Source organism: Camelus bactrianus, chromosome 5 (assembly GCF_048773025.1).
Source record: "Camelus bactrianus isolate YW-2024 breed Bactrian camel chromosome 5, ASM4877302v1, whole genome shotgun sequence".
NCBI lineage: Eukaryota > Metazoa > Chordata > Mammalia > Artiodactyla > Camelidae > Camelus > Camelus bactrianus.
In genome coordinates, this window is record NC_133543.1 from 64635412 (window position 1) to 64662374 (window position 26963).

Below are 26963 nucleotides of genomic sequence, written 5' to 3' on the forward strand. Positions count from 1 at the left end.
ACAGGCACAGGTTGTTTTTTTTGTTTGTTGTTTTCCTTTTAAACTCCAAAGCCAATAAGAATTTTGGATCAAATCTCCTGCTTAAGCAATGAAAAGGAGGCTTTTCTAATTTATTGAACTTTTTCTTTGATTCAGCACCCTTTTGTCCCTTTAAAAGAAGGAGGCTGTGTGTCCATATTTGAAATGCTGTAAAGATTAAACTGCGGAAGCCCTTTCCATTCTGCTTTACAGGATGTGGAATAATATGGTCCTTTCTTTCATAAGCTCCTTTGTTGTCCTCGTTCTTTTCTAAACTTTCAGCCCTCCTTCTAATTAAACAGGGAAATTGTGCTGGTACCCTGGGGGAAAGAACTGTAAAACTGCTTGGTGAGTTTTGTTTTGTAATAGTGAAAGTAAATCAAATCTAATCTTTGCTGTAGTAATGTTGTATTATATTTATTTAGCAAGTTTTGCTTCTGTGCTCTCTAGTCAAAATTTCCAAGTTAAATATTCTTATGAAAAATACGGAAAACTTCTATTAATTGCCAAAAGGAAAAGGAATCTTAATATTTATTTATTTTTGTGGCTACTGTCATACTGTAAAAGACTTCTCACTGGCAACTATGGGATTAAGCTCAAAATTTTACCAAATACTGGGGCTGGAAAGCTGGCTGTAATTCCCCGGGGATTGGCCACTTCTGATCTCCTCTATCCTCTTTTTTTCTTCCCCTCTTCCTTCATTTCTTCTTTCTCCTACTCTTCTTACCTTGCCTCCCTTCCTCCTCACCCTTGTTCCATTCGTCCATCATCTACATGCGAAACCCCTTAACTAAACTCTGGCAAAACACGGCTGAATTTGAAACAATATTGGCTGTCAAGAAGGTTATTCTCATGGAGAAGACAAATACACAGAAAGTGAAACAGATGCCACAACATATCATGCACCATCAGACTAGTCAGTACAGAAGAGAAGATTCCATCCAACCAAGGGCAGATTTATCTAAAGAAGGGCATTTGACCTAAACTTTGAAGGATCGATTAGGATTTTTGATGGATAGAGATTTAAAAAGGGCTTTTCAGATAGAAGAAAGAAATGAATAATGTGGCAGGGAAGTGGACTGGTCTCGACAGTGAGCAGTGATCCATTTATGTAACAGTATAGAGCAGAGATGAGCAAACTTTTTCTGTAAAGTGCCAGAGAGTAAATAATTTGTCTTTGCAGACCACATGGCCTCTGCTGTTGTGGCAAAAGCAGCCATAGGCAAGACATAAATGAATACTCTGGCACTGTTCCAATAAAACTTTATTTAAAAAACAGGCCACAGGTCGGACTTGGCCTGTAGGCTGTAGTTTGCTGATCTCTGGTAAAAGAGTGGTTAGTGGGAAATTAGGCTCGGGTGGGAGGTGGTAGCCAGATGTCAGATTTTGAACACTAGGCTGAAGAGTTGGGAAATAATTGATACTCTCTTTAGTGAAACCATGATTATGTCTCTACTAAAGGTTTTAAATACCTTGGCAATTAAATTTGGAACCAAATGTTTTCTGTTTACATCCTAAGATATCTTTATAGCTAGCTCCGTGCTAAGATTTCTGCGACTGAATATTTTGTATGAAAATGGTAGGTGGAGAACAAACTAGACCTCTGAATGCCCTCAGTAAAAGTTTGATTTAGGTCATAGCATCTTTTGGGGTCTCACCATAAAGTCACCCCTGGAATGAACCAAAAATTCAGATCATGGAAAACGGAAGAGAATGAATGGGCAGGCCCTTTAGAGATCTGAACTCAAAGTGTTGACATTTTTCCTGTTCAAAAAATAAGGTGAGCTGATTCCAAAGTAGATAGTAGATCGATGTTTTTTGATACTTATTTTTTAAAACCACTTTACTGAGGTATGATTGACATGTAAAGGCTGTAGATATTTAATATATATAACTTAATGAATTTGGGGATAAGTATACACCTGTGAAACCATCACCACCATCAAGGCCACAGACATATCCATCACCTCCCAAAGTCTCCTCCTGCCCTATTATTATTATTATTTTTATTTTGCGATAACACTTTAACATAAGATCAACCCCCTTAGGAAACGTTAAGTATATAGTACAGTATTGTTAGCAGTAGGCGCTCTGCTGTAAAATAGATCTCTAGAACTTATTTATCTGGCATAACTGAAACCTCACAACTTTTGGCCATTACCTCCCCATTTCCCCCACCTCTCAGCCTCTGACAGTTAACATTCTAATCTCTTCTTCTATGAGTTTGACTATTTTCGATTCCACATACAAGTGAGATCAGACATTATTTTATTTCTGTGTTTGGCTTATTTCACTTAGCATAATGTCCTCCGGCTCCATCCATGTTGTTGGGTGGCAAATGGCATAATCACCTTCCTTTTTCAGGCTGAGTAAGTTTCCATTGTATGTTTACGCCAGTTTTCTTTATCCATTCATCTGCTGATGGACATTTAGGTTGTTTCCACGTCTTGGCTCTTATGAACAGTGCTGCAGTGAACATGGGAGTGCAGGTGTCTTTGAGGCTGACACTTACAGGAATCATTATACCTATCGATTCTAAATTAATTTCTGCATAATTTCATAGACATTAAGTGTATTAAGTACTATGGAAATTTCTTCTCTTGTCTATTTCGATATTGCCTTTTAAAAACCTCCTTTATGGTATGCTTCTGTAGTACCATTTTTTCCCATGTTGCTTCCTCAGAATCTTCAGGGTAAGAATGGGTCTTATTCGTGTTTGCAGCCCCAGTGCCTGCCTAGAGCAGATATGGCCAAAAGTAGGCAGTCAATAAACATTTGTCAAATGAATTAATGTAGGTAAACATTTCACAATAAAGTTAAAGTTTGTAAAACTCAATAAAGTTTTACAAATTTATTTCATTGTTAAAATATTTTACTTCAAAAATTTTATCTGTGATCTGTTTATAAACTTTATATACCTGGTATACTTTTAGCATTATATTCCTAGAGAGGAAAAAGTTGTGTATTAAATGAAGTTACTATAGATGCTTGAAACATAATTGAAAAGAAGTAGGCTAGTTTTTGTTCTGGAGAAATCTGAAAATAGTTTGTGGGAACAGTTATAACCTACATAAAAGTAACAATATAATAAGATGATGTCAGATTCTCTTGAAAAGAAGTGGGGTTGTAATTACCAGCTCACCCCACTTCAAGCTCTAGATGTCACCAAATAAATAGCTAGCAGTATTTTTTTTTTTTAACACTTTCTGGACTTTGAGTTACCTAACTATATCCTACAGCAAAACTATAATATAGTGTTGATTTTAATATGCTTTTTCAAGAACATTTCTTTATACCTATTTAGTAGTCTTTTGAATTTCAGTAATTCTCACTGCTTAATGCTTTTAACCATGTGTGAAATAGTCAAATCTTTGCCAGCAACCTCAGGACTTTGCTCATGGATGTGTATTTTATTTTTACTTGTTTCTCTCAACATTTAGATTATATGTTTTCTAAGGGTACAGTTGAAACCATTTGATACTGAACCATTTTTAGACCAATGGTGACATACTGAAAAGAAGATTATGTGAGCAGGGCATAATGATTATAATTAAGTGACAGAGAAAATAATATGTGCATGGAAAGCTGAAAAATACAATGGAGGAGAGTAGGTAGATTATGGAGACAAAAGCACCTCTGGTTGAAAATCATATATTTAATCATGCAGTCTGCCCAGTCTAAATGCCAAAGTATTTTTGTGGAGAAGAGAGCTAGTGAGGGGGGTTGTTATGGATATATATATTAGTTCTGGCTGCCAGTGCTGTTGGATCAAACAGTTGACATCACAGAAGTCAGAAGCATCCTGTTTAAGTCATGGCAAGTAGTTCTTTATAACTTTTAGAGGAAGAAGAGCTGTTCATGCTTTTTTAATTGCTGTAATCAGGCTCTCAGCCAAGATTTTGTGTTTTTTTAAATTTTTATTTTAATGCTGTTTCTGCGGCTGCTTGTGCTGGGCCAGAAAAACCAGACTGAGGGATGTGGACGAATGGCTCAGAGGGTCAGCAAATGGCACTTTCTTCTCTGGACTGCTTGAGAGGAAATAAGTAAGCTAGTGAATATGATGAAAACCAAAGTCCTAAGGCTTTCCAGTGAGAGAGAGTATGGAGTAAAAGGTATGGAGCTTGGAGTGAGATAAACCTGTTAATCCTGCCTGTAGTCTAGTAGCTGCTCAATTTTAGCCTCAATTTCCTTGACTTAAAATGAGGGGAAGTCTTGCAGGTTTGTATTAGGATGAAATTGGACAACATGTATAAAGTTTCTAGCTCTGGGCCTGAGGGAGCAGGGTGTGTGTGTATGTGTGTGTATGACAAATTATTATTACAAATACTAGTTTTTTTCCCATTTGAGCTAGAGAGAACGGTGCTGGTCAGGCCTATTTGATGCCTTACGTCTATTAGGTAATCTGAGGTGCAGATAGATATAGGGGATCTCCTCAGAGAGGGAGGCTGTGATTTTGATAGCCAAGATTTGATCTTTCCAATTTGTTTTTTCTGAATTTGATATTCAGTTTTCTTATCAAATTTATTATATTAACATTATATTACATGTGAAAAAATAAAATCACCCATTCTGGATTAGAAAACATTTTTGGAAAACATTTTGTGAATTAAATCCAGCTTCAGAATGCCAGGAGGTGTTAGGGTGTCTTATTTTGGCAACTGTACATTTACAAGGATGAAACAGATGGAATATGCAGAGTTATTAAAAATGAATTTAGCTTAAGCTATTACTACACATTGGAATTTGTCTCTAAATCCAAAGGCTCTGAGAATTTCTGAAATTAACCTTTGGAGCAAATGAATTAATAAAAATTCCCTGCTGAGTCCCATTCTTGAAAATGTTAAAGGAGCCACTGTATATACATTCAGTTTGAATAAGACCCATTACCAAATTTCAAAAAGGAATCTTAATTCCCTTATCTTTCAGTTGTGTGCAGTCTTCCTCTTATATGGTTTGTCATATTTTGGGTACACTATGTTTTCCTTCTTTGCTTTCTCTTATTAAAAAATAGGATATCTTATTAAGTAAAATAGCCTATATTTACAGTTGTATCTTATGTCATTTAAGGTACTTGCTTTGGAAGCAAGCAGCAGAACCCAATTCTGGCTGCAGAATCTGGGGGAGGGATTTTGATACAGCTCACAGGTTGGCAGGAGGAGCTTACAGACCCAGCTTCCCGAAGCAGAAGGACCAAGGAAGCACAGGGAAGCACAGAGGGTAGGAGCTCATAGCCTCTCATAATGATTCTGCTCCAGCGTCTGTTGGCCTCTGGGTGTCTGTATTCACATTTCAAGGGCCTGGCAGACTGGCCCGCATAGTTAGATGCTTTATGCCAGTGGCTCAAAAATTTTGTCTAGGGGATTAGAGGCAAGTGGCTGAAAGAAGTATTTTGAATTGAGCAGCAGGTACTTGTCCTCTACACATAGGTCCACCTAGTACAAAAAAAACTATCCAAGGACATTTGGTTTAGGAGACCATCATGCTGTATCTATTCCAACCTGTTTTTTTTCTTTTAATCAAGAGTTGTTTCCCATTTGAGTTTAAAGCCATGCTATGGGGCATCAGTGTGTGTGTACGGATACATTTTTCTTTATAATTGATGTTATATAACAATGTAAGTTCTCCATGATGATTGCAATCATACATTTCTTGAGTTGACTTAAGTAGCATGACCCCAAGACTCACTGTAATATGGTATAAAATGGCTTTGGAGTCCTTCATGGTTGGGGAACACTTGAAGGCTGTCACAGCTTCTTAATAACTGAGACTTGAAGAATTTTGCCTAATGGCCCGAGTGTCTGCATTCTCGTTTCTTCATCAGTAAAATGGACTTGATATTACATATTTTGCAAAGGTATACTGAGATTTTTGTGATAATATACATAAAACTTGGAACCAGGAACATGGGTTTACTCATAGCCCTTTTTCACATTTTGATGTAAAATTGTTAGAAACATCATTTTATTTTAGTGTGAAAACATAGTAATGGGATGAACGTATGTTAGGGAAAAGTTAAATAGTTCGAGGATCACTTGGAGTTGAGGCCCAGGGCTTAGTTGACCTTTCAGTACCTGACGCTCCTGAATCTTCCTATCAGCAGTAGTGACAGTAATGACTACTCTCAAATAATTTAACCTGTGACGAGGCTTTTTCTATTGTTAATAATGCTGAGAAAGTGGAGGTGCGGATGAACATCAGGTATCTATGTTTTGCCCTGTAATCTATTTTCCATATTCACATTTGAATATATATATAAAACTGTTGCCCGGGAAATTAAGTTTTTCAGGCAGACTAATGGAACCTCATTTTATGGTATGACTCTATAGGATTTAATCCTTCCTTTTTCCCCCACAGTTAATTATTCTTATTTTAAGAGTAAGCTTTTAAGAGTATAATCAGGCAATTGTAAAGCAATAGTGTAAGAGCACAAGCTTTGAGGAGAGACTGTCCCAAGTTTGTGTCCTGTTTCCTCCACGGCTGACTTATAAACCTGCTAACCCGCAGTTACCAACATATAAAATGAAGACAACAATTGTATCTTTCTAATGAGGGTTCTTTTTGAAGAGTTAAGTGGAATGACGCACTTAAAAATTAACACAATGCCTGGCCCGTTAACCTTCAATACATTTGAGTTCTTATTAGAGCTTTAATTATTATCGTATATGAGGAAATATACAAAAATGTGTTTGTGTCTGACTATATAAAGAATTGTTTGGATAACATTTAACCTCATTGTTAGATTCTTAACAGGATCAGGACCATTTTCTAACTTGCTGGATGGTACCTTCCCTAGGACTGGGCAGTTATTACAATGGTCCTATTTGTGTTTTAAATGTCTTTGTTATGGTCCCAAAGCAACTGAAAGTCTAGCTTATTTTAAGAAAGAATAGGTAAGATATGACAATTTTACAGCAATATTGCAACACAGTCAATGTTGACTAGGATTTTTTTACCTGACGTGATGTCCTTGTTAAAAATTTTATCGAAAAAAGTGGGTTTATACAAATGCATAGCAGCATAATTGATCCTTAAGAGATGTTTCTTATTGATGTACTCCTATTTGTGACGTGGTTTCCAATTATGGAATAATAATTTTTGTTGTAAATAATACTGACATTTGATTTGACAACCACTGTACTGAGTACATTATTTGCATTATTTTATTTTATTAGCTCAGAGTAGCTACTATTCTTCTGATTTTACAGATGAGCAAATGGACTGAGGTAGGTAACTTACCCAAAATCATACATTTAGGGAATGGCTGGTGAGTCCATTTATAGTGGAGGAGAAGGCATCTTTGGCAAAGGTGTTGTGATACAGGCTTTGCAAAGGCATTTCCATGGTGGTAAAGTTCTTTTGTAGTCAGACATTACCATGGGTAAATTCATGAACACATTGTCAAGATCTGCAAGGCTAGAGGTTTAAGTAGAAACAAGCTTTAATTCATATTTTCTTCAATTTATTATCTTAGTATGTTTTGTTATACATTTAATGGATAATGCTTTTTATATTTTAGAGAAAGTTTTTTAAAATTCAAGTATAGTTGATTTACCATATTAGTTTCAGGTGTACAGCATAGTAACTCAGTATTTTTGCAGATTATACTCCATTATAAGTTATTACAAGATAATGGCTATAATTCCCTGTGCTGTACAATATACCCTTGTTACTTATCTATTTTATATATAGTAGTTTGTATCTGTTAATCCTATACCGCTAATTTGTCCCCTCGCCTTTGGTAACCTTAAGTTTGTTTTCTGTATCTGTGAGTCTGTTGTTCATATACATTCACTTGTGTTATTTTTAGATTCCACATATAAGTGATATAATGCAGAATTCATCTTTCTCTGTCTGACTTATTTCACTAAGCATAATATTTTCTAGGTCCATCTGAGATTTTGTTTTGATATTTTGAAATTTGGCACTGAAACACATCCCCTGCTTTCCAGACTGCAGAACAAAATAAAGGAGCTAGCCACACACTAATGGGTTTAGTGCGATGGCATTTTATTCTAAGACCTTTGACTGTATTTTGAATTAGTATTATATCCATATAACTTGATATTAGAAATTAGTGACACAAAGTAAAAATCATTTTCCTAAAGTGAGAAACTGTCTTTCCATTATTCACTGTTCTCACTTCTCTTCTTTTTAATTGGCAGAGAAAATGGAGTGATAGTTCTGTGCCTTCTTAATAATAAATTTGAATTTATTCAGTTTTAGAAAGAGTAATGAATTTGGAATGTTTTTAAACACCTTTTTCTATACATCCACGTGTACGTATTTCCTAAGTTTTTCAAAAGTCGTACTGTTGTTCCGATGTCTTAAATCACACCTTAAAGTATAGAGACATTCGCTTTCTAGGATCTAATGTGCTGCCGTTTCTGGCTTTTTTCTCTTCCAGTGTCTGTATTTATGCTGAAAGTCCAGGTGAATGACATCATCAGTCGTCAGTACCTGAGTCAAGCAGTTGTAGAAGTGTTTGTCAACTACACGAAGACAAATTCCACCGTGACGAAAAACAACGGAGCAGTGTTGATAAGAGTGCCCTATAAACTAGGACTCAGCCTAACCATTATTGCTTACAAAGATGGCTACGTGTTGACCTCTCTGCCTTGGAACACCGGGAGAATGCCAAGTAAGCCCTTAGACGGTTTTTTGCCTTTGCCAAATGCCAATGGCTTTTATCTCTGCTTTGGGAATATCTTGTTCTGGTGGACTGAAATGGAGACTATCTGTGTGAAGTTAGTATAAGGAGGTTAGAAAGGAGTGTGAGTCTGAAGAAAACATGAAGGCCGTTTTCCTTCTACAGGGGCTCGAAGGAATCCTGAGCAAGGGCTGTGCTCTGCTACAAGGCTGGTGTGGCGCTGAAGGGCGTGCCACGCCCACGGGCTTAGTGGGAAGAGGGATGGGCTACGTAAAGTAAGGGCCAGGTGACAAAAGGACATTCTCAAAAGATGAGACAAACAGTTTGGATTATAATAAAGCTGTTCTCTTAGGTTCTTGAGCACATGAATGGAAGTTGTTTAGAAACTGGATTTATTTGATAGTGTCTAAATAGGCTAACCACGGGGCTAAAATGAATTCAGGGAGCCTGGCTATGAAGCTGGGGCTGTGCTGGTGGACTGTAGCCATAGCCTGATGGAGGAGAGGAAATGGAGAGGAGAGGTGAGCACCACGGGCATACTTGGGGAAGAGTGAGGAATTACTGGGGTAATCATTTTATAGCATACACATACGTCAGATCATCACGTGGTATACTTTACACTTAGATGACGTGAGGTGTCACTTGTATCTCAGTAAAGCTGGAAAAAAATTGGTAGGACTTAGTATACCGACTAATTGGACATTGGAAAGAATGGGACATACAAGGTGCCAGAATACAAGCCTGACTGATTGGAAGGATAATACATTAGATAATCAGTCTTTTTAAAATTTTAAATTTTTTATTGTGGTGGTTCTTGTTAGGATTTAGATATTTTAATTTCATATTGGGAACATTTGAATCTTGAACTACTGTTTAAATTTAGAATAAGAAAATGAAAAATGAATTAGATAATTGAGTAAGATTCATGTGAACAAAATTTTAATAAAACAATGACAAGAAAATCTGTGTAGGGATGGGTTTGAGGTACATTCATGATCTCAAATGCTTTCATTTTCCTAAAAGACAAATTAAGCATAACTATTCATCCAACAAAAGTGAGAAAAACAATGAAAGAAGAAACCAACTAAAATGGGAAACAGGAAATAATAAAGATTAGATTGGGAAAAAATAGTGAACAAAATGCTAGTTCATTCAGCAAATTACACACATATCTAGCTAATCTAAAAAATGAGGGAAAGAAAAGACAAATACATAAAAGCTTTAAAAATCATAAAAAATCTATCAAATTTGGCAGTAATTTTAAATCAGTAAAATGAATGATTTTGAGAATATAAATGATTATATTGATTTTAGATGAGGCAGAATAATAACCATGGGTAAAATGTTCCAGGTAAAGATAACTGCAAAGGCTGTAAGAAAAAGTACCCCAGATCATTTTACCAAATCAGTAACGCCTTCATTCTGACACCTAACAGAGGTGATACAAAATGAAATGCCCTCATGTGTGCATACTGTCTCATATATACACGCACCCCTACAGGCCAATCTTGCCTATAACTCTAAGTGCAAAAATCCAGATCAGAATAGTAAAAAAAGAATTTCACCAGTACTTAAATATAGCATGCTGTTAAGACCAAGTAGGATTTTTCTTTGCAGGACTACAAGGATGTCAAATGTGTGTGAAAATTTAATAATTCTGTATGTCATAGTAGTAGAACAAATGAGAACTACTACTCTATGATAATATCAACAGTTGTCTGAAGTGCATTTCATAAGTTCACCCTAACCAAGAACAAACTTTTTAAAGACTAGGACCACAAAGATATTGTCAAGTATCTTAAAATCACACTTAAGTATAAAACATTAGAGGTGATCCTAGTAAAGTAAGAGACTAAACACAGATGTCTGTATTTTACATTGTCGTAGAAGTTCTTAGACACCAGAAGTCATAACTAGTTAGGAGAAATAATGAAAAAAAAAGTCCCTCTCAGAACAGCAAGAACAAACAAAATACGTAGGGAAGCCTAACAATGAAAAAGTGAAGTAACTGTGGAGGGAAAATAAAAGTACCAAATGTTACTGGATAGACCTAAAAAAAAACCCCAAAATCCCCCCAAATCAGCTAAAACACCAGATAACTGGAAAAATATCATATTTTTTTTATTAGCCTGAATATTGAAAAGACTTTCATTCTTCCCAGATTAATTTACAGATTTACTGCATAATAAAAAAACTTGGCAAAATAATCCTTAAAGAATAAATGTGTAAAAATACCTGGGAATCCTGTTTTAAAAGAAGATTTACTAGAGGTAATTTGCTATTCCAGATGACTAAAATACTTTATAGCTACAAAATTAAAATTGTGATACCGAACTATGATTTGAACTGTGGTACAAATCAGATACTAGTATGTATAAAGATATAATCTATTGATAAGATGCCATTATAAATAATTGAGAAAAAGCTGAATATTCAATAAGTAGTGTTGGGATATTTTGGTTAACTATTTAGAGTTAATTAATTTGGATACATATTCTAAAATATATTGCTTCAGAGAGTTCAAATGTGGAAAATTGAATCATTAAATATAAACTGATTTTGTAAATTAGGATGGTCTGTTTAAACTTAAAAGCAATGAAAGATGTCATAAAAGGTAGATTTCAGCATAATAAAAAAGTTAGGAAAAATATAGGAAATGATGAATGATATTCTTAATATGCAAAATTCATACAGAACAATAAAAAAATACCAAGGCCCTGCCTAAGTAAAGTAAATGGACAAAATTATGACTTAGCAACTTTCAAAACAGGAAATACAAATGATTAATAAATATAAAATGTTTTACCTTCCAAATAATCTAAGTACACCAAACAAACAAAAAGAAGCAACAAACCATGTTTCTTAGATTTTTCACCTTAGAAAAGCTTTCAAAAAGTGGACATATTCAGTACTGACAAGTGAGGCAGGATGGGTGTTCTCAAACAGTGTTGGTGGAACCAGAAGTCAGCAATACTATTTGGACAACAGCTTTGAAATATGAGTGTCAAGGGCTTAAAAATCTTCAGAATCTTTGCTAGGAATCTATCCTAAAAACAAACATAGAGATAAAGTAGACAGACATTTGCGCACAAGGATGTTGATTTAAATATTTTGTAATAATGAAAATGGAAACAATCTAAATATACACTATTATGCAGCATAGTGGTTAAGTGAATCTTGATACTTTAAGAAATGAAATGTGTGACCTTGAAAGTGTTATGAAAAGTTTCTACTTTGGTACAAAAATGCTTACAATGTTATCTTAAGTGAAAAAGCAGGGTGAAACTATCATACTCAATCATACTCCCTAGTTTTTAAAAAAATCAAAGGACAACTCCAGGAAGAGCTACACTGAAATACTAATATGGTTGTCTCTGTGATATGGTGCGATGACCATTATTTTCTTCTTTCCTTTTCTGTATTTCTCACCTTTCCCAGAGTAGATATACGTCCCTTTTATAATCAGAAACATTTTTTTAAGTAAAAGGAAATTTGAATGTAAGTTTTAGTGAGATTTGATTCACCTCAGGTTTAATAACCTTGAAAAGCTGTCTGGGTTGCCCCTTGTAACCCACCTATGACTAAGAAAGTGACCAGATATGGGATAATGCCCTGATTATAATCCTCTAAAGGACCTAGCTTCTGCCCTACCACGCCCTCTTCAATCTAATAAATCCAGTAGTCAGTCTAAATGTTCATGTATTCTCAATTAAAATTACGCTTACATTTGGTAGTGTTTTTTCCTACTTAAGAAAATGTATTTTGTTTTACATCTATCCATACGTCACTATATGCTTTTTAGGTTTTACCCTGCCTTTTCCACATTTCCTTTTCGGCTCTTTGAAGTATCGCAGAATATTAGAAGTACTCCCATGCACGTGTGTTTTTATCCTTTCCTAAGTTATTTAGGGATCTTCTGTCCTTTCTGTTGATATTTAAATACATCGCATGGAGGTGAGAGATGAATGAGAACTCGTTCTTTAGGTAACCCGTCAAAACACATTTTTCTTTTGCAGGATTGGTAAGCTTATTTGATTTGTTCTTGCTTATAAAATGATGGCCTTTTGTCCCTGCTTCCTGCTTCTGATCTTGAAAGAACTGAGTTATCTGCGGGGCGGTCTGTGCTTATGCATTTCAGGGGCTCACTCCCTCAGGCCGGTTCAGCCCCATCCTGGCTGTGACTAACAGGGGCCTGTGGGTCATTTTGTGTGTTAAGCTGTTTCCTCCTCTGCCAACTCCGTCTGTTGGGCAAACCACACTGTGTGAGGAAGAGCACTGCACCCTGTGTAGGAAGTTAAAGAAGAGGGGATGTACTCTTGATCTCAGAGAACCTTGCATCAGGGGGCCAAGAAAAAAAGGTTTTAAAAATTGTAAGAAGGAAACAAGTAACAGTCATATAGAGAAAATAGCAGGGGGTTGTTCAAGCATTTAACTTGACCCTGTATATCTGGGGTTGGTTAGTCACCTTGGTACAAACTACCGTATGAAATAAAAGATCAGTGAAATACAATAGTGATGCCCAATCTTCTCACTTAGTTATGTTCTCTTCTCCCCTCCATCATGTTTTACATGCATACTTCCTTTGTTCTGAATTGCTTTTCCCATTACACAGTTTGTTTTTCCCCTCATTTTTAGGACCTGCTGGAACAGAACTATACTTGTTCCGGTTTTCCCTCCATGTTTAATAAAATACTGTAATTGTGTTATCTTTCACAGTATATTCATCAGTTACACTTTCACTGTTCCCGCAAAGCCAAGCAAATATATGGCTATTTGAAGACACTGTTTTAATTACTGGAAAATTAGCTGGTAAGTACACCACTTCTTACTTAGCTAGCAAGTAAACACTTAAAAGTGACTATATTGTATAACTATACTTCACTAATGAATCAATGTTGATGATAAAGTGGGAAAAATCTAAATTGATCAGGGACGATTAGTACTGAAGATAAACTGATCTGAACTGATTCTTATTTCACTATCAAACGTATGTGTGTGTGTGAGTGTGTGTGTAATGGAAATCATTCTCTTCTTTCCTATTTTAGCCACCCTCAATAGAACATTTGACCTCAAATACTGGAAAGAGCTTTTGAACTTCTTTCCAAATCCCACCTCTTGCTGGACTTTAGTGGTTGCTGAAACTGGGGAAGGGACGCAGCCCTTTGGGGCTTTCTAGTTTGCAGGTCACCTTCATTCCTGCCTCTGACACTAATCTGCTGCCTGTGTGGGGAAGGCTTGAGACTGGGGGGATGAAGTATCTGCTCTTCAGATGCGATTTGCCCCACTTGCACATCCCTGGGGAAGACACCTTATTTGGTGTCAGATTCAAGCTCTGTCCTCGAGCTCTGCTTAACCAACCATAAAGATGAGAGTTTCATCCTTACCTCCCTTATCTAGTCCTTAGGGGAAAGCCCATGTTGTGACTCTTACTGAACATTATGTCAAACCTTTATAAATGACAGTGGTTTTCCTTTTTGTTTTTCTTTTGGGGAATTAATGTTTAGAACTAAAGTATAATACGGATGACTGGTAAAGGCAGACAACTTCAAAGTGGGGTCCGATCAATGTGAGGGTAAAAAGAATGTTTTTGAAATTCTCTTAATTTTCAGAAGCTATCTGATTTATTCCTAATGTTTGGGGAAAAAGAATCTAATACTATCATTTGAAAAAAATTAAACGAGGGCTCAATTAGTCTTGGAGTAGTTTACTGAGGGAGGCAGTAGACTCTTCTGCATGAACTGAGTTTGCTGGTACATGGCAGGACGGATGGATGTGGAGCTGTGTGTGACGGGTGAAAAGTAAACAGGAACTATATGTGCACAGAGAGAGGCCACATTTTATGCTGCTGGGGCCTTAGTGAAATCAGGTTCTCCCTAGTCCCTCTGCAGTGTTTTTATTTATTTGTTTTGGTTTTATTTGGGCACTCCTGCTCTTTACTGGGCTCTTCGAACCCCATTACAAATCGTAATTTCTGCTAGGTTACATAAATGGGTCAGTGTGAGTGTGTTCATGGGTCACTCCTTTGCCAGCGTACCGAGCAGTGGTGAGCTCTCATCTGTCTCGGTGCTACTGCCATGCCTTGGCGCCTCTCCGTGAGAACACTGAGGTCTCCTGAATTCTCAGGTCCCTCCTTTTACTGCCTCACTTCCCTAAGAGTTGACCCATGGATGAGGCCAGTGGGGAAAGGATGGATGTTTCTGATGTTAAAGCTTTCCTTAGTACACATCCTCACTTCTTAATTTCCATTAAACATTTGTATTTTTCCTTCCAGGACTTTATCTGAACAGTGAAAATATAGTGAAAATGTGTAGATATGTTTGTAGTAAAAGGAGCAGGAGAAATAAGAGACTTCAGGAATGCATAAAACCTTAGAGAAGCTCAGCTAGTTGTTCCCTTTAGTGTACATGTTTTCAGTTGTGAAGACAGTTGGATTTTCATCATAATTAAGCCACACAGTTTAAAAGAGTAAGTTGATAGTACCTGTAAGGGATCAAAAGGTATTGAATTGTTCCCTCAAGGTAATTTAACAAGAATAATATTTTATGGATGTTTTGTTTTTCTTTATATCCCCTAACTATTTATTTTCCAGGTATTCTAGCTTCATACATAGATGATAAATAATGTAATATAATTCTCAAAATCTAGTTGGTCAGGTAACTCTTTAAAAACTGATACTTTTTTCATCCTAAGAATTTAACTGATTGTTCCTGGTAATTTTTAGTTTCAGTGATTTAAGAGTTGAACCTTGGATTGTTAAAGATATGTAGATTATAGAAAAAATAAATATTATCACTGAGTTCTCCATAAATTATACTAGAAGATAGTCAATTCAAAGTTATTAACATGAGATAATATATATAAATTGAGTGCGTGGCATTTGAAAGACTTTTAATGTGTGTTTAATTTCTGATAGAGAAACCTACCCACTTGAGTATATGGCTTCTCGTCAGAGATGCTTTCTGTTACAAGTTGCTGAAAACCCAGTCCTAAGCTAGCTTAAGCCCAAAGGAGGCACTTATTTATTGACTGCATGAATAACTGATAAGCGTAGGATTGGGACCAACTTTAGACATGGCTTGATCAGGGCTTCAGTTGAAATAATTGAGAACTAGTTTTTCCTCTCTCCATTTCTTAACTCTCTGCTCCTTAAATATTGTCTCAATTTTCACATGAGTCTCATTTTTGGTCACAAGGTGGCTTTTGCAACTCTGACATAGACCTGCTTAAGTAAAATCCAGTGGGGAAAAGTATCTCATTAACTGTGGTTGTCACAAGTCCCGTCATTCAACAAATCAGTGTGGCCAAGAGGATAATGAGATGCTTTTTATTGGTTTCAGCCCATTCTGGCAAGCACACTATTCCTGTTTAAGAAATGGAACCCCCCCATGAACGCCATGGGTCAATGTGTGGTTCCCTAGAGTGAAACTCGAAGGTGAAGGAATTCTGGGCAGTAGAATCATGCAGTCTCTAGGCTAAAGATGCCTTGTGTGATCTAAAGAAAGGGAGACTTCTAATTTATTCAGACCTGAATATAAAATAATAATTATATGAGATGTTAGTAATGTTTTAGAAGTAATTGCTTCCCTTAGAGTAAAATGTCCTGACCAATGATACTGTGCTTAATATGAGTTTGTTTTGTCTGTTTGTTAATGAGGCTTCCTTTTTCAGATGCCAAATCTCAACCAAGTGTTCAGTTTTCAAAAGCCTTAATTAAACTACCCGACAACCATCACATTAGCAACGTTACAGGCTATCTTACGGTTCTACAACAATTTTTGAAAGTGGACAATTTTCTGTATACAACTGGAATTACTCTCAATAAGTCAGGTACTTTCTAATTTATATAAAATCTATTTTTTAAAAAAGTACATAAATCTCTCTCATCAAATACTATTTAGATATTTGATATCCATTTAAGCTTTGGAGGAGACATGTTACTTTTGAAACAAATTTAGTTATTAAAATGTTTATAGGCAAGTCTATTATTGTCCAATAAAAGATCACTCAAGAATCTTCTGCATACATTATTTCAAATTAATGGAAAACTTATAGGATATTTTTATCCAAAGGAGGCAAACAAGTTATAGAAAATAGTAATGATTATTGTGTAATTTTGCAAAATAAAAAAAATTTAAAAATGGAAATTTAAGAAGTTTATACATACTTTTGTAATTTGACCTATTCATTCTTATCAAATTGATCAGAAGTATCAATACTTGTTACAAAAATGTTTATAGATTCAGATAAGCAATTGGAAATTTTTCTTTTCATTGTTACAATTTTAGAGAGAAAATACGAAAAGATATTTTTCAGATTCAACAGCACTAATACATTTACATAAGGCTGTCATGACCTAAGTTAAGGAGATGATGGAATTTTACATTTTATTTAACAATTCACCTGTAAATAACCCCTATAAAAACTGTCTTCCCTCTGTACATCCACACTTGTTCCACTGTTGCACCTAACAAACTCCAGTGTTTTAGATGACTTCAGACAATCTGTAATTTTTATGGTTTTTATGGTTTTACCTGAGTCAAATTTTTGATCCATATCATTTGGGGGAACAGTCAGAAATCAGAGTAATAAGCATGCAAGTTTTCTATTTCTTTTAACCTGCTCTAGCTGATGCTGCTGATGCCCCAGCCAGATGACCCTCACTCTTCTGTTACAAGCCTGTGTTTCCTACTGCACACATCTGTGACTCTGCCCATGGGCACTCCCTGGTCCAGGAAGCAGATTTGGCCCTCACGAGGGGCAAGCTCTCAACCAATGACAGATAGAGTCCATAAAGTGTACATACCTGTCCATTAACACGTCTTGGCTTCCTTCCTTCTTCTTTGTTACTCCTCCATTCCCTCAGTGGTGGGTGCTTCCTCCAGATTATTTCAGGGTCTGCTTCTTGAGGAAGCCAACCTAAGCCACCTGCCAAAGGAATGCTCAAAATCAAAGCATCAGAAGAATGCTACCAGCATACACCACCACAGATGAAGCACACGTGGCACTGGAGGGTGTTTATGGACAAGACTCACTAGATTCGGAGAAGGACTTGTAATGTGCTCTGCCCTCCGGCATTCCTCTGCCACCTGCTTTTGAGATTATTCATTAAATGTTTCAATTATCTGGAGAATGCTGCTAACATTTTAAAAGTTCTAGAGCGTTGCTGTAGAATGGGAATGTTCTGCTCTGCCTAACATGGTAGCTGCTAGCCACTTGTGGTCACTGAGGAACTAAATTGCTAATTTCCTTTAAATTTAAATTGCCACATGCTGCCAGTGGCTACTGTACTGGATTGCACAGTTCTAGAGTTCTGTGAGTGTGAAAAATTTTTGTTAGTTTCCTCCTCCTCATTGTCTTTCAGTCTCTTTTTCCCCTTGTACCATTCTTTTTTCCTTCATTTTTGAGTTAGCCGTCTCCCAAACAGTGGTGTAGCGATCTCATCAGTTTTGGCTGCATTCAGTTATGTGAAGCTACTGACTACATAGAACTGGGGGGTGGAGTTAAGAGCAGTCACTTTAGAAAGCCAGCTGGCTTTATAGTTTAAGAGATCATAATTCCTTACAGATCACATAGCACTTTATTTGTATTTACGTTGCCTTACTTACCAGTGTAACTCGTCTCCAGAGTATGTATGGCATCACTCTGCTCATCTTATGGATATGGTTGTACTGTTTCACGAAGTTTATGGAAGTTAATGGTATATTTAAATTTTCAATAAGCCAGTGGTTGCCCTGACTGATGGCTGAAGACATCTACCAGGTGCGGTGGTAGTGATAATGAGAGCTCCTTTCCATGGCCTCCAAGCCCCTGTGCTGTCTCCATCTCCCTCTGCCCTCCAGTCTTCTTTCTGACACATGCCAAGACCACTTCTGACTGGGGGCTGTGGGCTTGATCCCTCTGCCTGGAAAGCTCCTCCCTAAGGTCTCTGCGTGGATGCTACCTTATCATTCAGCTGTGTCTCCTCCTCGGAGAGACGGCCTTCCTGTTGGTCTTGCACGTTTTTAAAAACATTGAATTAGATTCCAGTGACCTTAAATCAGATGAAAGAGAATTAGATCTTAAGGCTCATATTGATTTGTCAACATTACATAAGTATAGCATTCATTTATGATCTATTTTATAGTTTAAAAATCCTTAATTAGAAGCCAGTATCTAGTTGATATTAAATGGATATCCCTGGGTGAAATAGAACTGGATGTGTTAGGCCCTTATTAATGTGTTGTTAACATATAACTACAGTCTGTGTTTCAGGTATATTTTAATGAACTGTCTTTTGTTAGGTTTTGAAAGCACTGAATTGACTCCTCTTGCTGCAATATGTGTGAAAATATATTCTGGAGGAAAAGAATTAAAGGTGGATGGCTCCATTCAAGTTTCTCTCCCCCTTCTACATACAAATGATGTAAGTGCAGGGGATCACGTTCCTGCCTGGACGTTTGATATGAACACAGGTACGTGAGCTGGGTGAAGATATTCTGTATTCTGAATGTTTTGATTTGAGCATTTGTATGTTTTATCTTAATGTTTCTATATTTTTATTAAAATTTTTTCAGCTTTATCATGGTATAATTAGCAAATAATAAAATTTCTATACTGTTATACAAAATATTAAAATTTAATATGCATTATTTAAAACATAAAATATTTATTTTTGAATGTTTTATCTTTATAGAGCACTAAATCAGTAATGTTATAATATTAAGTACCTTGTCAATGACCATAATTTGCCCCACTTTGATTATTATAACTGTGAGGAAAATGATTTCAATACTACAGTTAAAAATAGCATTATTTACTCACATTCTCATTTTTTATATGCCCTAACATTTTGAGCAGGAAACATTTTTATTTTTTAAATTATTTCTCCTTTTGTGGGTTTTTGTTTTGATAGGCAATATGAATTTATATCTAAAAGCTTGGTTAAAGCAATTGAAAAATGTACGCTGATTTCATGAAAATAACTTTGTTTTATATAGAGATACAGAATGATTATTTTCCAAAAAAAAATTTACCAATTTTGTTCCCTGAGTTTAGCCTCCTAAATAGCAGCTGGAAGCACTTTTTTCTCTTCTGCTTGCCTTGGTTTTGTTCTTGTGCTTCCATGTAAATAAGCTGGGAGTCTTTACTAAAAAACAAACAAACAAAGGATATGATCAGTCTTAAGTGAGTCATGATACACAGCCTAGACAGTTTCACAAGACGTGATTTCTCCCTCATCTCTTTCCGTGTTAATACTTTTCTGGGATACGATGTCCCTTCTGAATGGCAAGGAGACTGTACGTGCCTAAATTTACACCTACCCAAGTTGAAGTCCATCTTCCAAGAGAGATTTTTTTCCTAGTAGCTGTTATTACACAAGCTCTTGGATTCACTGCAGTTGTAGAGCAGGGTATGCATGCCCATCTCAGAACCAATCTTTGTGGCCTGCATATAGAATGCAGATTTATTTAGGCTTAAGTGATGTGTTAGAGCTGGGACTCGAGCCCCAAACTAGTCACATGGACTGAGGCTAGACAGCAGTTGATCCTCAGGAGATTTGGAGTGAGATTTCACTGCAACTGGAAGGGTAAGTAGTGAGGCTATGTTCACTATGGAAGGTAAGTAATAATGTATCTATGTTTTAAAGAAAGACTGGAAACTATATAACTAACAGTGGTAGTTATAAGGGACAAACTCCTCTCTCAACTCTACCACACTCAAAACTTCGCTTCTGGGGGTGTTTTTCTGCACCAGGCAGTTCTCCAACACCAGCTGGGGTGTCCTAAAATTCCATTCGATTCAGACACTCTCTACCTGTAGTGTCAGACCCCTCAGGTTAAGGGCTCAGTCCCACAAGACTGTACCCTCCAACTCAAGAGGCCAGCTGCAAGTCCAGATTGTCATCTGTGCTTGTGACTGACTGCCTATAAGTTGGTGGTTCCTGAGTTTGATCATTTGCCAGAACAGCTCACAGGAAAACAGTTTACTTACTAGATTATCAGTAAATTACAAGAGGATACAACTTGGTACTAGCCAGATGGGAGAGATGCCTAGGGCAAGGTATGGGGGAAGGGGCACAGAGCTTCTGTTCTGTCTCCTCTGGTTGCATCACCCTGCATCTCCACGTGTTCACCAGCTCTGCTCTCTGAATGCTGTAGTTCAGGGATTTTTATGGAGGCTTCATTTTGTAGGCAGGGTTGATTAGATCATTGGACATTGGTGATTGAACTCAATCTCCAGCCCCTCCCTTCTCTGGAAGTATGTGTGGAGGTGGGGCTGAAAGGTCCAACTCTCTAGTCACATGGTTGGTTCACCTGGCAACCAGCCTCCTATCTGTGAGGACTTTCCAAAATTCATCTCATTAACATAAACTCAGCTGGGGTTGAAAACAGCTTGTTGTGAACAACAAGACACTTGTTCTAGCTTTATGGATGTTATCAAGTAGAAAATTAAATTCCAAGGCATTGGGAGCTCTGTGCCAATATTGGGGATTAAGATCAAATACATACATTTCTTATTATAAAGCAGTATCACAGTAATATACTATCATAAATTATTAGATCAAGAGCTCTATGACTTGGATTCTGGTCCATTTACCAACAGTGTGATTTTGAACTAATCAATTTATTTGGGCCTCAATCTCATAATTTGTTGAATGAGAGAATTGTTTTAAAACACTTTAAAAAAGAGTATCTGCTTTATTTAGAGCCCTCCTTTCCAATTGCTCCTCCTGACAAAGGCCTTTGTCTCTTTTGAATTGATTTATCACACATGCAATGCTTAATTTTAATGTGACTATTTAAAGAGCAATAGGTTGATTCATTTGCATCATTTCCAGTTTGCCTACCTTATCAAAAACACTATTTTATGGGTTGGAGCTTTATCATCACACTGAAACAATACACAGAAAACTCATAAATAGCTTTGTTCTGCTGAACTTCATTAAACTTTGGTTTTACCGAATTCTTTTTTCTATGGATGACATTTTGTTGAATAAGATAACATTTTAAAAAGTTTAAGAAATTTAATTCTAGAAGTATGCCAGCAGTATTAGAAAAAAGCAGTATTTAATTTAAAAATTAATAAGGCCCTAAAATATACACTCTACGTGTTTAATCAGAATCCCAGAACAGGTAGCAAATAACCACCTGTTGATAAACTTGGTTTTCATTACTCACATCCTTAAGACATCTCTCAGTGTGTGTAATTTAATTATTTGGAGAGTCATGATTTCCCTAAATATGTCTCCATCCTTAGTTTATTTATAATGATTTTATTTCCTTTAGTCATAACAAACCGTTCAAATTATTCTATTTTTATATATTATAATATATACTATGTTATAATATATATATTATCCCATGATAATATATTGCCACAGGTTTCATAATCTTTTAAGAAGTCCTGCAAAGTATTCCACATGTGACTGTCAGCAAACTATCAGCATTACAGATAAACTGATTAGTATTTTTAACTTGCCTTCCTTTTTAGGTACTTGGGTAAATCATGGCCGGGGAATGGTCAAGGAATATAATAATCATTTAATTTGGACTTACGACGCACCACATTTGGGCTACTGGATAGCAGCTCCACTTCCAGGAACCAGAGGTATTGTAAAAATGAGTCAAAAAGTAAATTTAAAGAAATCCAAATACTTATACTGGAATTGATATTAGCAGATTCCCATTTTATTCTAAGCATTGCCACTTACCTACTGTATGACTGGGAAAAGCTTCTAGTCTCTTGATCTCAGCTTTATTTTTTTCATGTGTATAAAGAAAGATTAAGTTCCACTAACTCTAAGGTCATTTATAGCTGTAATATCTGATGAATCTGTGAAGTAAGAAGTTTGTTCTAATCAAGGATTTTCTTAGTTTACTTTTTAGGAAGAAATTCTACCCAGATCAGTCAGAGCTTTTGGTTGCAAGCATCAGAAACAGATTTTAGATAATTAAAAAAAATGTATTAGGATACAGAGAGTTTGCAGGATCCCAAGGAAGGCTGAAGAACCAGGTTCTAAAAGGCAGGCATCCAAGAGGGCCCAGTGAGCAAGCCTACTTGACTGTCTCTGGAATATTGCTGCTTCCTGACAGCTGATTCCAACCCTTTGCAGTATCTTCCTCATCTGTTCCTCATCTTTCTAGGGATAAAGCATTGGGCCTAAACGTGGGTCATGAGGATACTCCTCATGGAGGTGTGGTGGGGAGGAGGAAGGCCTGTTGAATAATAGTGTCCCCAGACTGTTTTCAGGATAAGACCAGTGACAGCCCGAATGAAGACTGGCCTGACATATAGAAGGTGAACAGGAACCAAGAGCTGTCCACTGGGAATGACCATTCATATCCTAGGAGAAAGGAGTATTTTCACATCTCCTAGACTAACATGGTATCGATCTATCTATGTAATTTGTACTTGGAAATCCTACATTCATCTCCAGTTGTGTAAATCTCTCAAAATTTTCAAACATTGCATATTTCATCCATTAAAGCTTCTTAAAAAAAGGAATATTCTAACCTGCTGTAGTGTAGACTGGTTGCACTGCAGGCCTGCTATCACTTTCTAGGCATTTTGGGCATTTGCTGGTATTGAGTTTCTTCTTGGCTTTCCCAGCTGCCAGCTTTGCTACATCAACTTTCCAGCCTTCAGCATTTCGTTGCTCTTGTCTCTTATCTCATTCTCCTTTAACCTATAGGTTTGTATATTTATAAAAACAAAACTTTCCAAAAAATTCACTAAAATGATGCTGAGAGTGTGAAAGCCGAATGTGTATGTCACTCCATCTTTAATCATGTGTCAGTGATAATTCTTTTGGTTTATCTAATATGTTGGCTTCCAGCTGAAAGGCAGCTGCAAGCTGGCTATTTCATGCTGTTCAGGAATAGTTCCAGTGCACACCCTGATCCAGGATGTAGATGACATTTTGCATACATTTCTCTGTAGCCAGTATTCCAACAGGAGAAATTTAAGCCATTAACCATTATGATCAAGAGGGATGTTCTGTTTTTGTTTGAACTCAAGTGTTCACGAGATTATTTATTCAGAAACCAGAGGGTGGTTATTTGTTTTTCATGGTGCAAAATATCATGCAGTCTTGCCAGCTGTCTGACCTTATTCCATTCTAGATTTGCAACTATAATGAAATATTGATGAAAAAGCACTAATATTTAATTTAATACTTCAACTCAACTTAATCTTATTTCATTTCTAATAAAAAATAACCTAAGGAGCACTTGAGTTTTCTAGAGAGGGAGCACTTGCCACAAAAAATCTGCCCGAAGCAACCAATTTATACAAGCTGACTATGAATTATAAAAGGTGAAATAATTTTAAAATAGGTGGAAGTTTTGTTTTAGCTTGTATGTTGGGAACAATTTTGTGTGAATCCGAGTACTAAAATGGAAGTGTGTGTGGGATTCCCATTTGAATTAGGTACCTTTCAGTGATGCTTTTTTTTTTTTTTAATCCATTCTGTGAGCATATCACAGTCATAGGAACATTACACTAGAAATAGGGATGACCTGATTGTAGTTCTGGCTTTGCCAGTAATTAACGGGGTGAACTTGAAATAGTACTTACCCATCTGAGTGTTAGTTTTTTCTAAATTGCGAGAGTTGGCTATGAGGCTCACTAATGTTCCTACACATTTTAGGATGTGAGTGTTAACTGTAAAATCAAAATTGGTCCTATGATGGGCTAGTTAGTGTCTGGTATGCTGGAGCTGCTTAAGTTATAATGTGGTTAATAATATACTAAATATGTTTTAAAAATACATCTTACTATTTTTTCAAGGAATTCTAGAAATCTGTCTAAGTGCAAGAAATTAAAATCAGTTTTTCACAAATTGCTATAGGTGGGTGGCTGAGTATGGAGTTAATTTATTAAAAATATATTATTAATGTTTTTAAATATGCATTTTCAAGTATATTTGATTGAGATTGTAATTTTCTACCTCTCTAACTCCTTTTGGGCATGTGTGTGCACACACATGTGCAGATCTGTGCTTTTTTGCTATTGCCATACACACTTTAAGACTTGGGGCAAATGCAACAATGTCAGCCTTATATTTCCAAAAGTGAGTTCTGTTGTAATTCTGTGGAGTAAGTCATTAGCATTACTCTGTTGTGGAAGTATATATATTCATATGTTCTTAGAAGCAGAAGTTGAATTTCTCCCAGTTATAATCAAACTTTACTTTGTGGCAGCTCTGGATCCTGAATAAGAATCTGCAGATGGAATTGTTACTTTTCTTTTTTGTTTGAAGAAATTTCACATTGTGCAGTGCTGTACTTGGTTGCCTATTCGATATGATAAACCCTTTATCAGTTACCGCAGAGGAAAGAGTGGTTGATCCTGGAAGTGCCTGTTCTTATATGAAGTTTCATTTAACACAACAGCAGTATAATTTAGCTAACACTTACTGAGCGCTTATCGTGTGCTTATTACTGTTCTAAATATTTTATAAGTATTAACCCATTTAATCCTCGTAACCGCCCACACAGGTAAGTGATGACAGATCTGGACTGAGACACACATAAATGAAGCCTGCCCCAAACAACACAGAAATAAAGGGTGAGGCCAGGATTCCAGTTCAGGCACTCTGGCTCCAAAGTCTGAATGGGCACATAACCAGAACACTGCTTCTCCAAACCCTTTAATATGACTGGTACTTTAACTTTTGCATCATGTAACTTGATAAAAGTAAAGGGTCTGAAGACCTCATGATCCTTAGTTTTTCTAGTGTCCCTGGTGAAGTTGAGAGCCTTATGCTGGACATTTCCTTATGGTGGAGATGACCAGGAAGTCGGCTGTCTCATCACTCTCCCCGCTTTATCACCCTGAATACATATTAGAATCTAGCTGATACTGACTTGTTACATACATTTTTGAGCAAAATGAAGTGTTAGTGATGTTGAAACATTATCTCAAGATTAGTTGCATTTATTTTCATAGGCTACACCAGTCATCCCGGTGCCGGTGCTTAGTCTGCTCTTTCCTGCAGTTAAGCTGATTACAACAGCATTGGATTTATGTGCTCTCATAAGGAAGAAGAGGGGGTCACCTGTGCCTCTGCTGGGCTTAGCTTACTGAGATCACAGCATTGTCATATTCTAGAGCCCAGCTGGAAGGAACTGCAACTTTTAATTCAGGTTCCCCAATTTTTGGATTCTCTCTGGTCCTTTCATCCCTGTTTACTTTGGCAAATTCTTTTTTGAATTTATCTTTGAGGTTTCTTTTTTAATAGGATGCAGCTAACAATCAGTACTCACTACCAACATTCTATCTCAAAACCTTTTTACACAAAACTCTCATTAGAAATGTTTTCTCCCAGTTTGTTCCACCAAATATTTTTGCTACCACATTTTTACTACCTCCTGCAGCAGTTTCCTCAGCGCTTGGCTTGGAAGCCAGTGTCACATGTTTTAGGTTTTTGTTATAGCAGCATTTCAGCATCTTGGTACCGATGTCTGTAATGCTCAGATTGCCGCCGTAACAAACAAACCTGTTGTCTCTGGCTAACAACAGCAAACACTTACTTGTTGCTTTCATTTCAGGAATGTTGGGCTTGGCTTGATTCAGTTCAACACTTTTTTCTTTGTTTAGAACCTGAGTTGAAGGAAGAGCAAAACTTTAGGATTTACTGCTCACATGGTAGGGTGCTTTAGCAAGAGGACAGGCCATTCATTCATGTAGCCTCATTTAAGGTGCTCACATTTCACTGGGCAGAGTGAGTCAGTTGATTAAGCCTGAAGTGGGTAGCAAAGGTATTCCCCACCCACAGGGAAGCCTGCCATGGGAGGCGAGCAAACAAATACAACTATGTGTACACATACTTCATTTGCCTCGCCCAGGATAGGACACGGTGGAAAATTTGATCTCAAATAATGTTTTCTCTTTGTTTATATTTAGGTTCAGGTATAAATGGAGACTCAAAGGACATAACTGCCTACCACACAGTGTTTCTTACAGCCATATTAGGAGGAACAATAGTCATTGTCATTGGATTTTTTGCTGTACTTCTTTGTTACTGCAGGTAAGAACAATATTAAGGTGTGTGAACACAGAAACTATCGGATTATAGTATCATGTCTGTGTGTGCTCTGTGTATTAGAGTTTATTTCTAGAAATCAATGGTTTGGTCTTTAAAATATGTAGACTAAAATAAAAATGGACATTCTGACAATAGCATAGCAGACACAATAAGCATATTACAAAACGTTTTTTTTTTTAAATGAAGCCTTTTAGATCATAAACATATTATGAATTTTTTGTTTTAATGAAGCCTTCTAGATCATAACTTTTAAGCATTTCTTGCCTTCCC

The 26963-nt window shown here is 36.5% G+C and overlaps 1 protein-coding gene and 1 long non-coding RNA gene across 2 annotated transcripts in view; one reads left to right on the forward strand and one right to left on the reverse strand.

The window, feature by feature from the left end:
* FAM171B (family with sequence similarity 171 member B) overlaps nt 1-26963 on the forward strand; it is a 59284-nt gene that overhangs the window by 27682 nt on the left and 4639 nt on the right. Inside the window, exons 2-7 of the mRNA XM_074364008.1 lie at nt 8423-8656; nt 13382-13474; nt 16334-16492; nt 18946-19116; nt 22136-22252; nt 26552-26675. Of these exons, the coding sequence (XP_074220109.1) occupies nt 8423-8656; nt 13382-13474; nt 16334-16492; nt 18946-19116; nt 22136-22252; nt 26552-26675 (898 nt within the window). The remainder of the gene's footprint in view (nt 1-8422; nt 8657-13381; nt 13475-16333; nt 16493-18945; nt 19117-22135; nt 22253-26551; nt 26676-26963) is intronic.
* LOC141577728 (uncharacterized) lies at nt 660-26301 on the reverse strand. Its single transcript, XR_012507084.1, has 5 exons — nt 26179-26301; nt 19678-19790; nt 17469-18695; nt 7255-7431; nt 660-2753 (listed from the first exon to the last, which is right to left on the reverse strand). It is a non-coding gene; the product is annotated as an uncharacterized LOC141577728 (long non-coding RNA).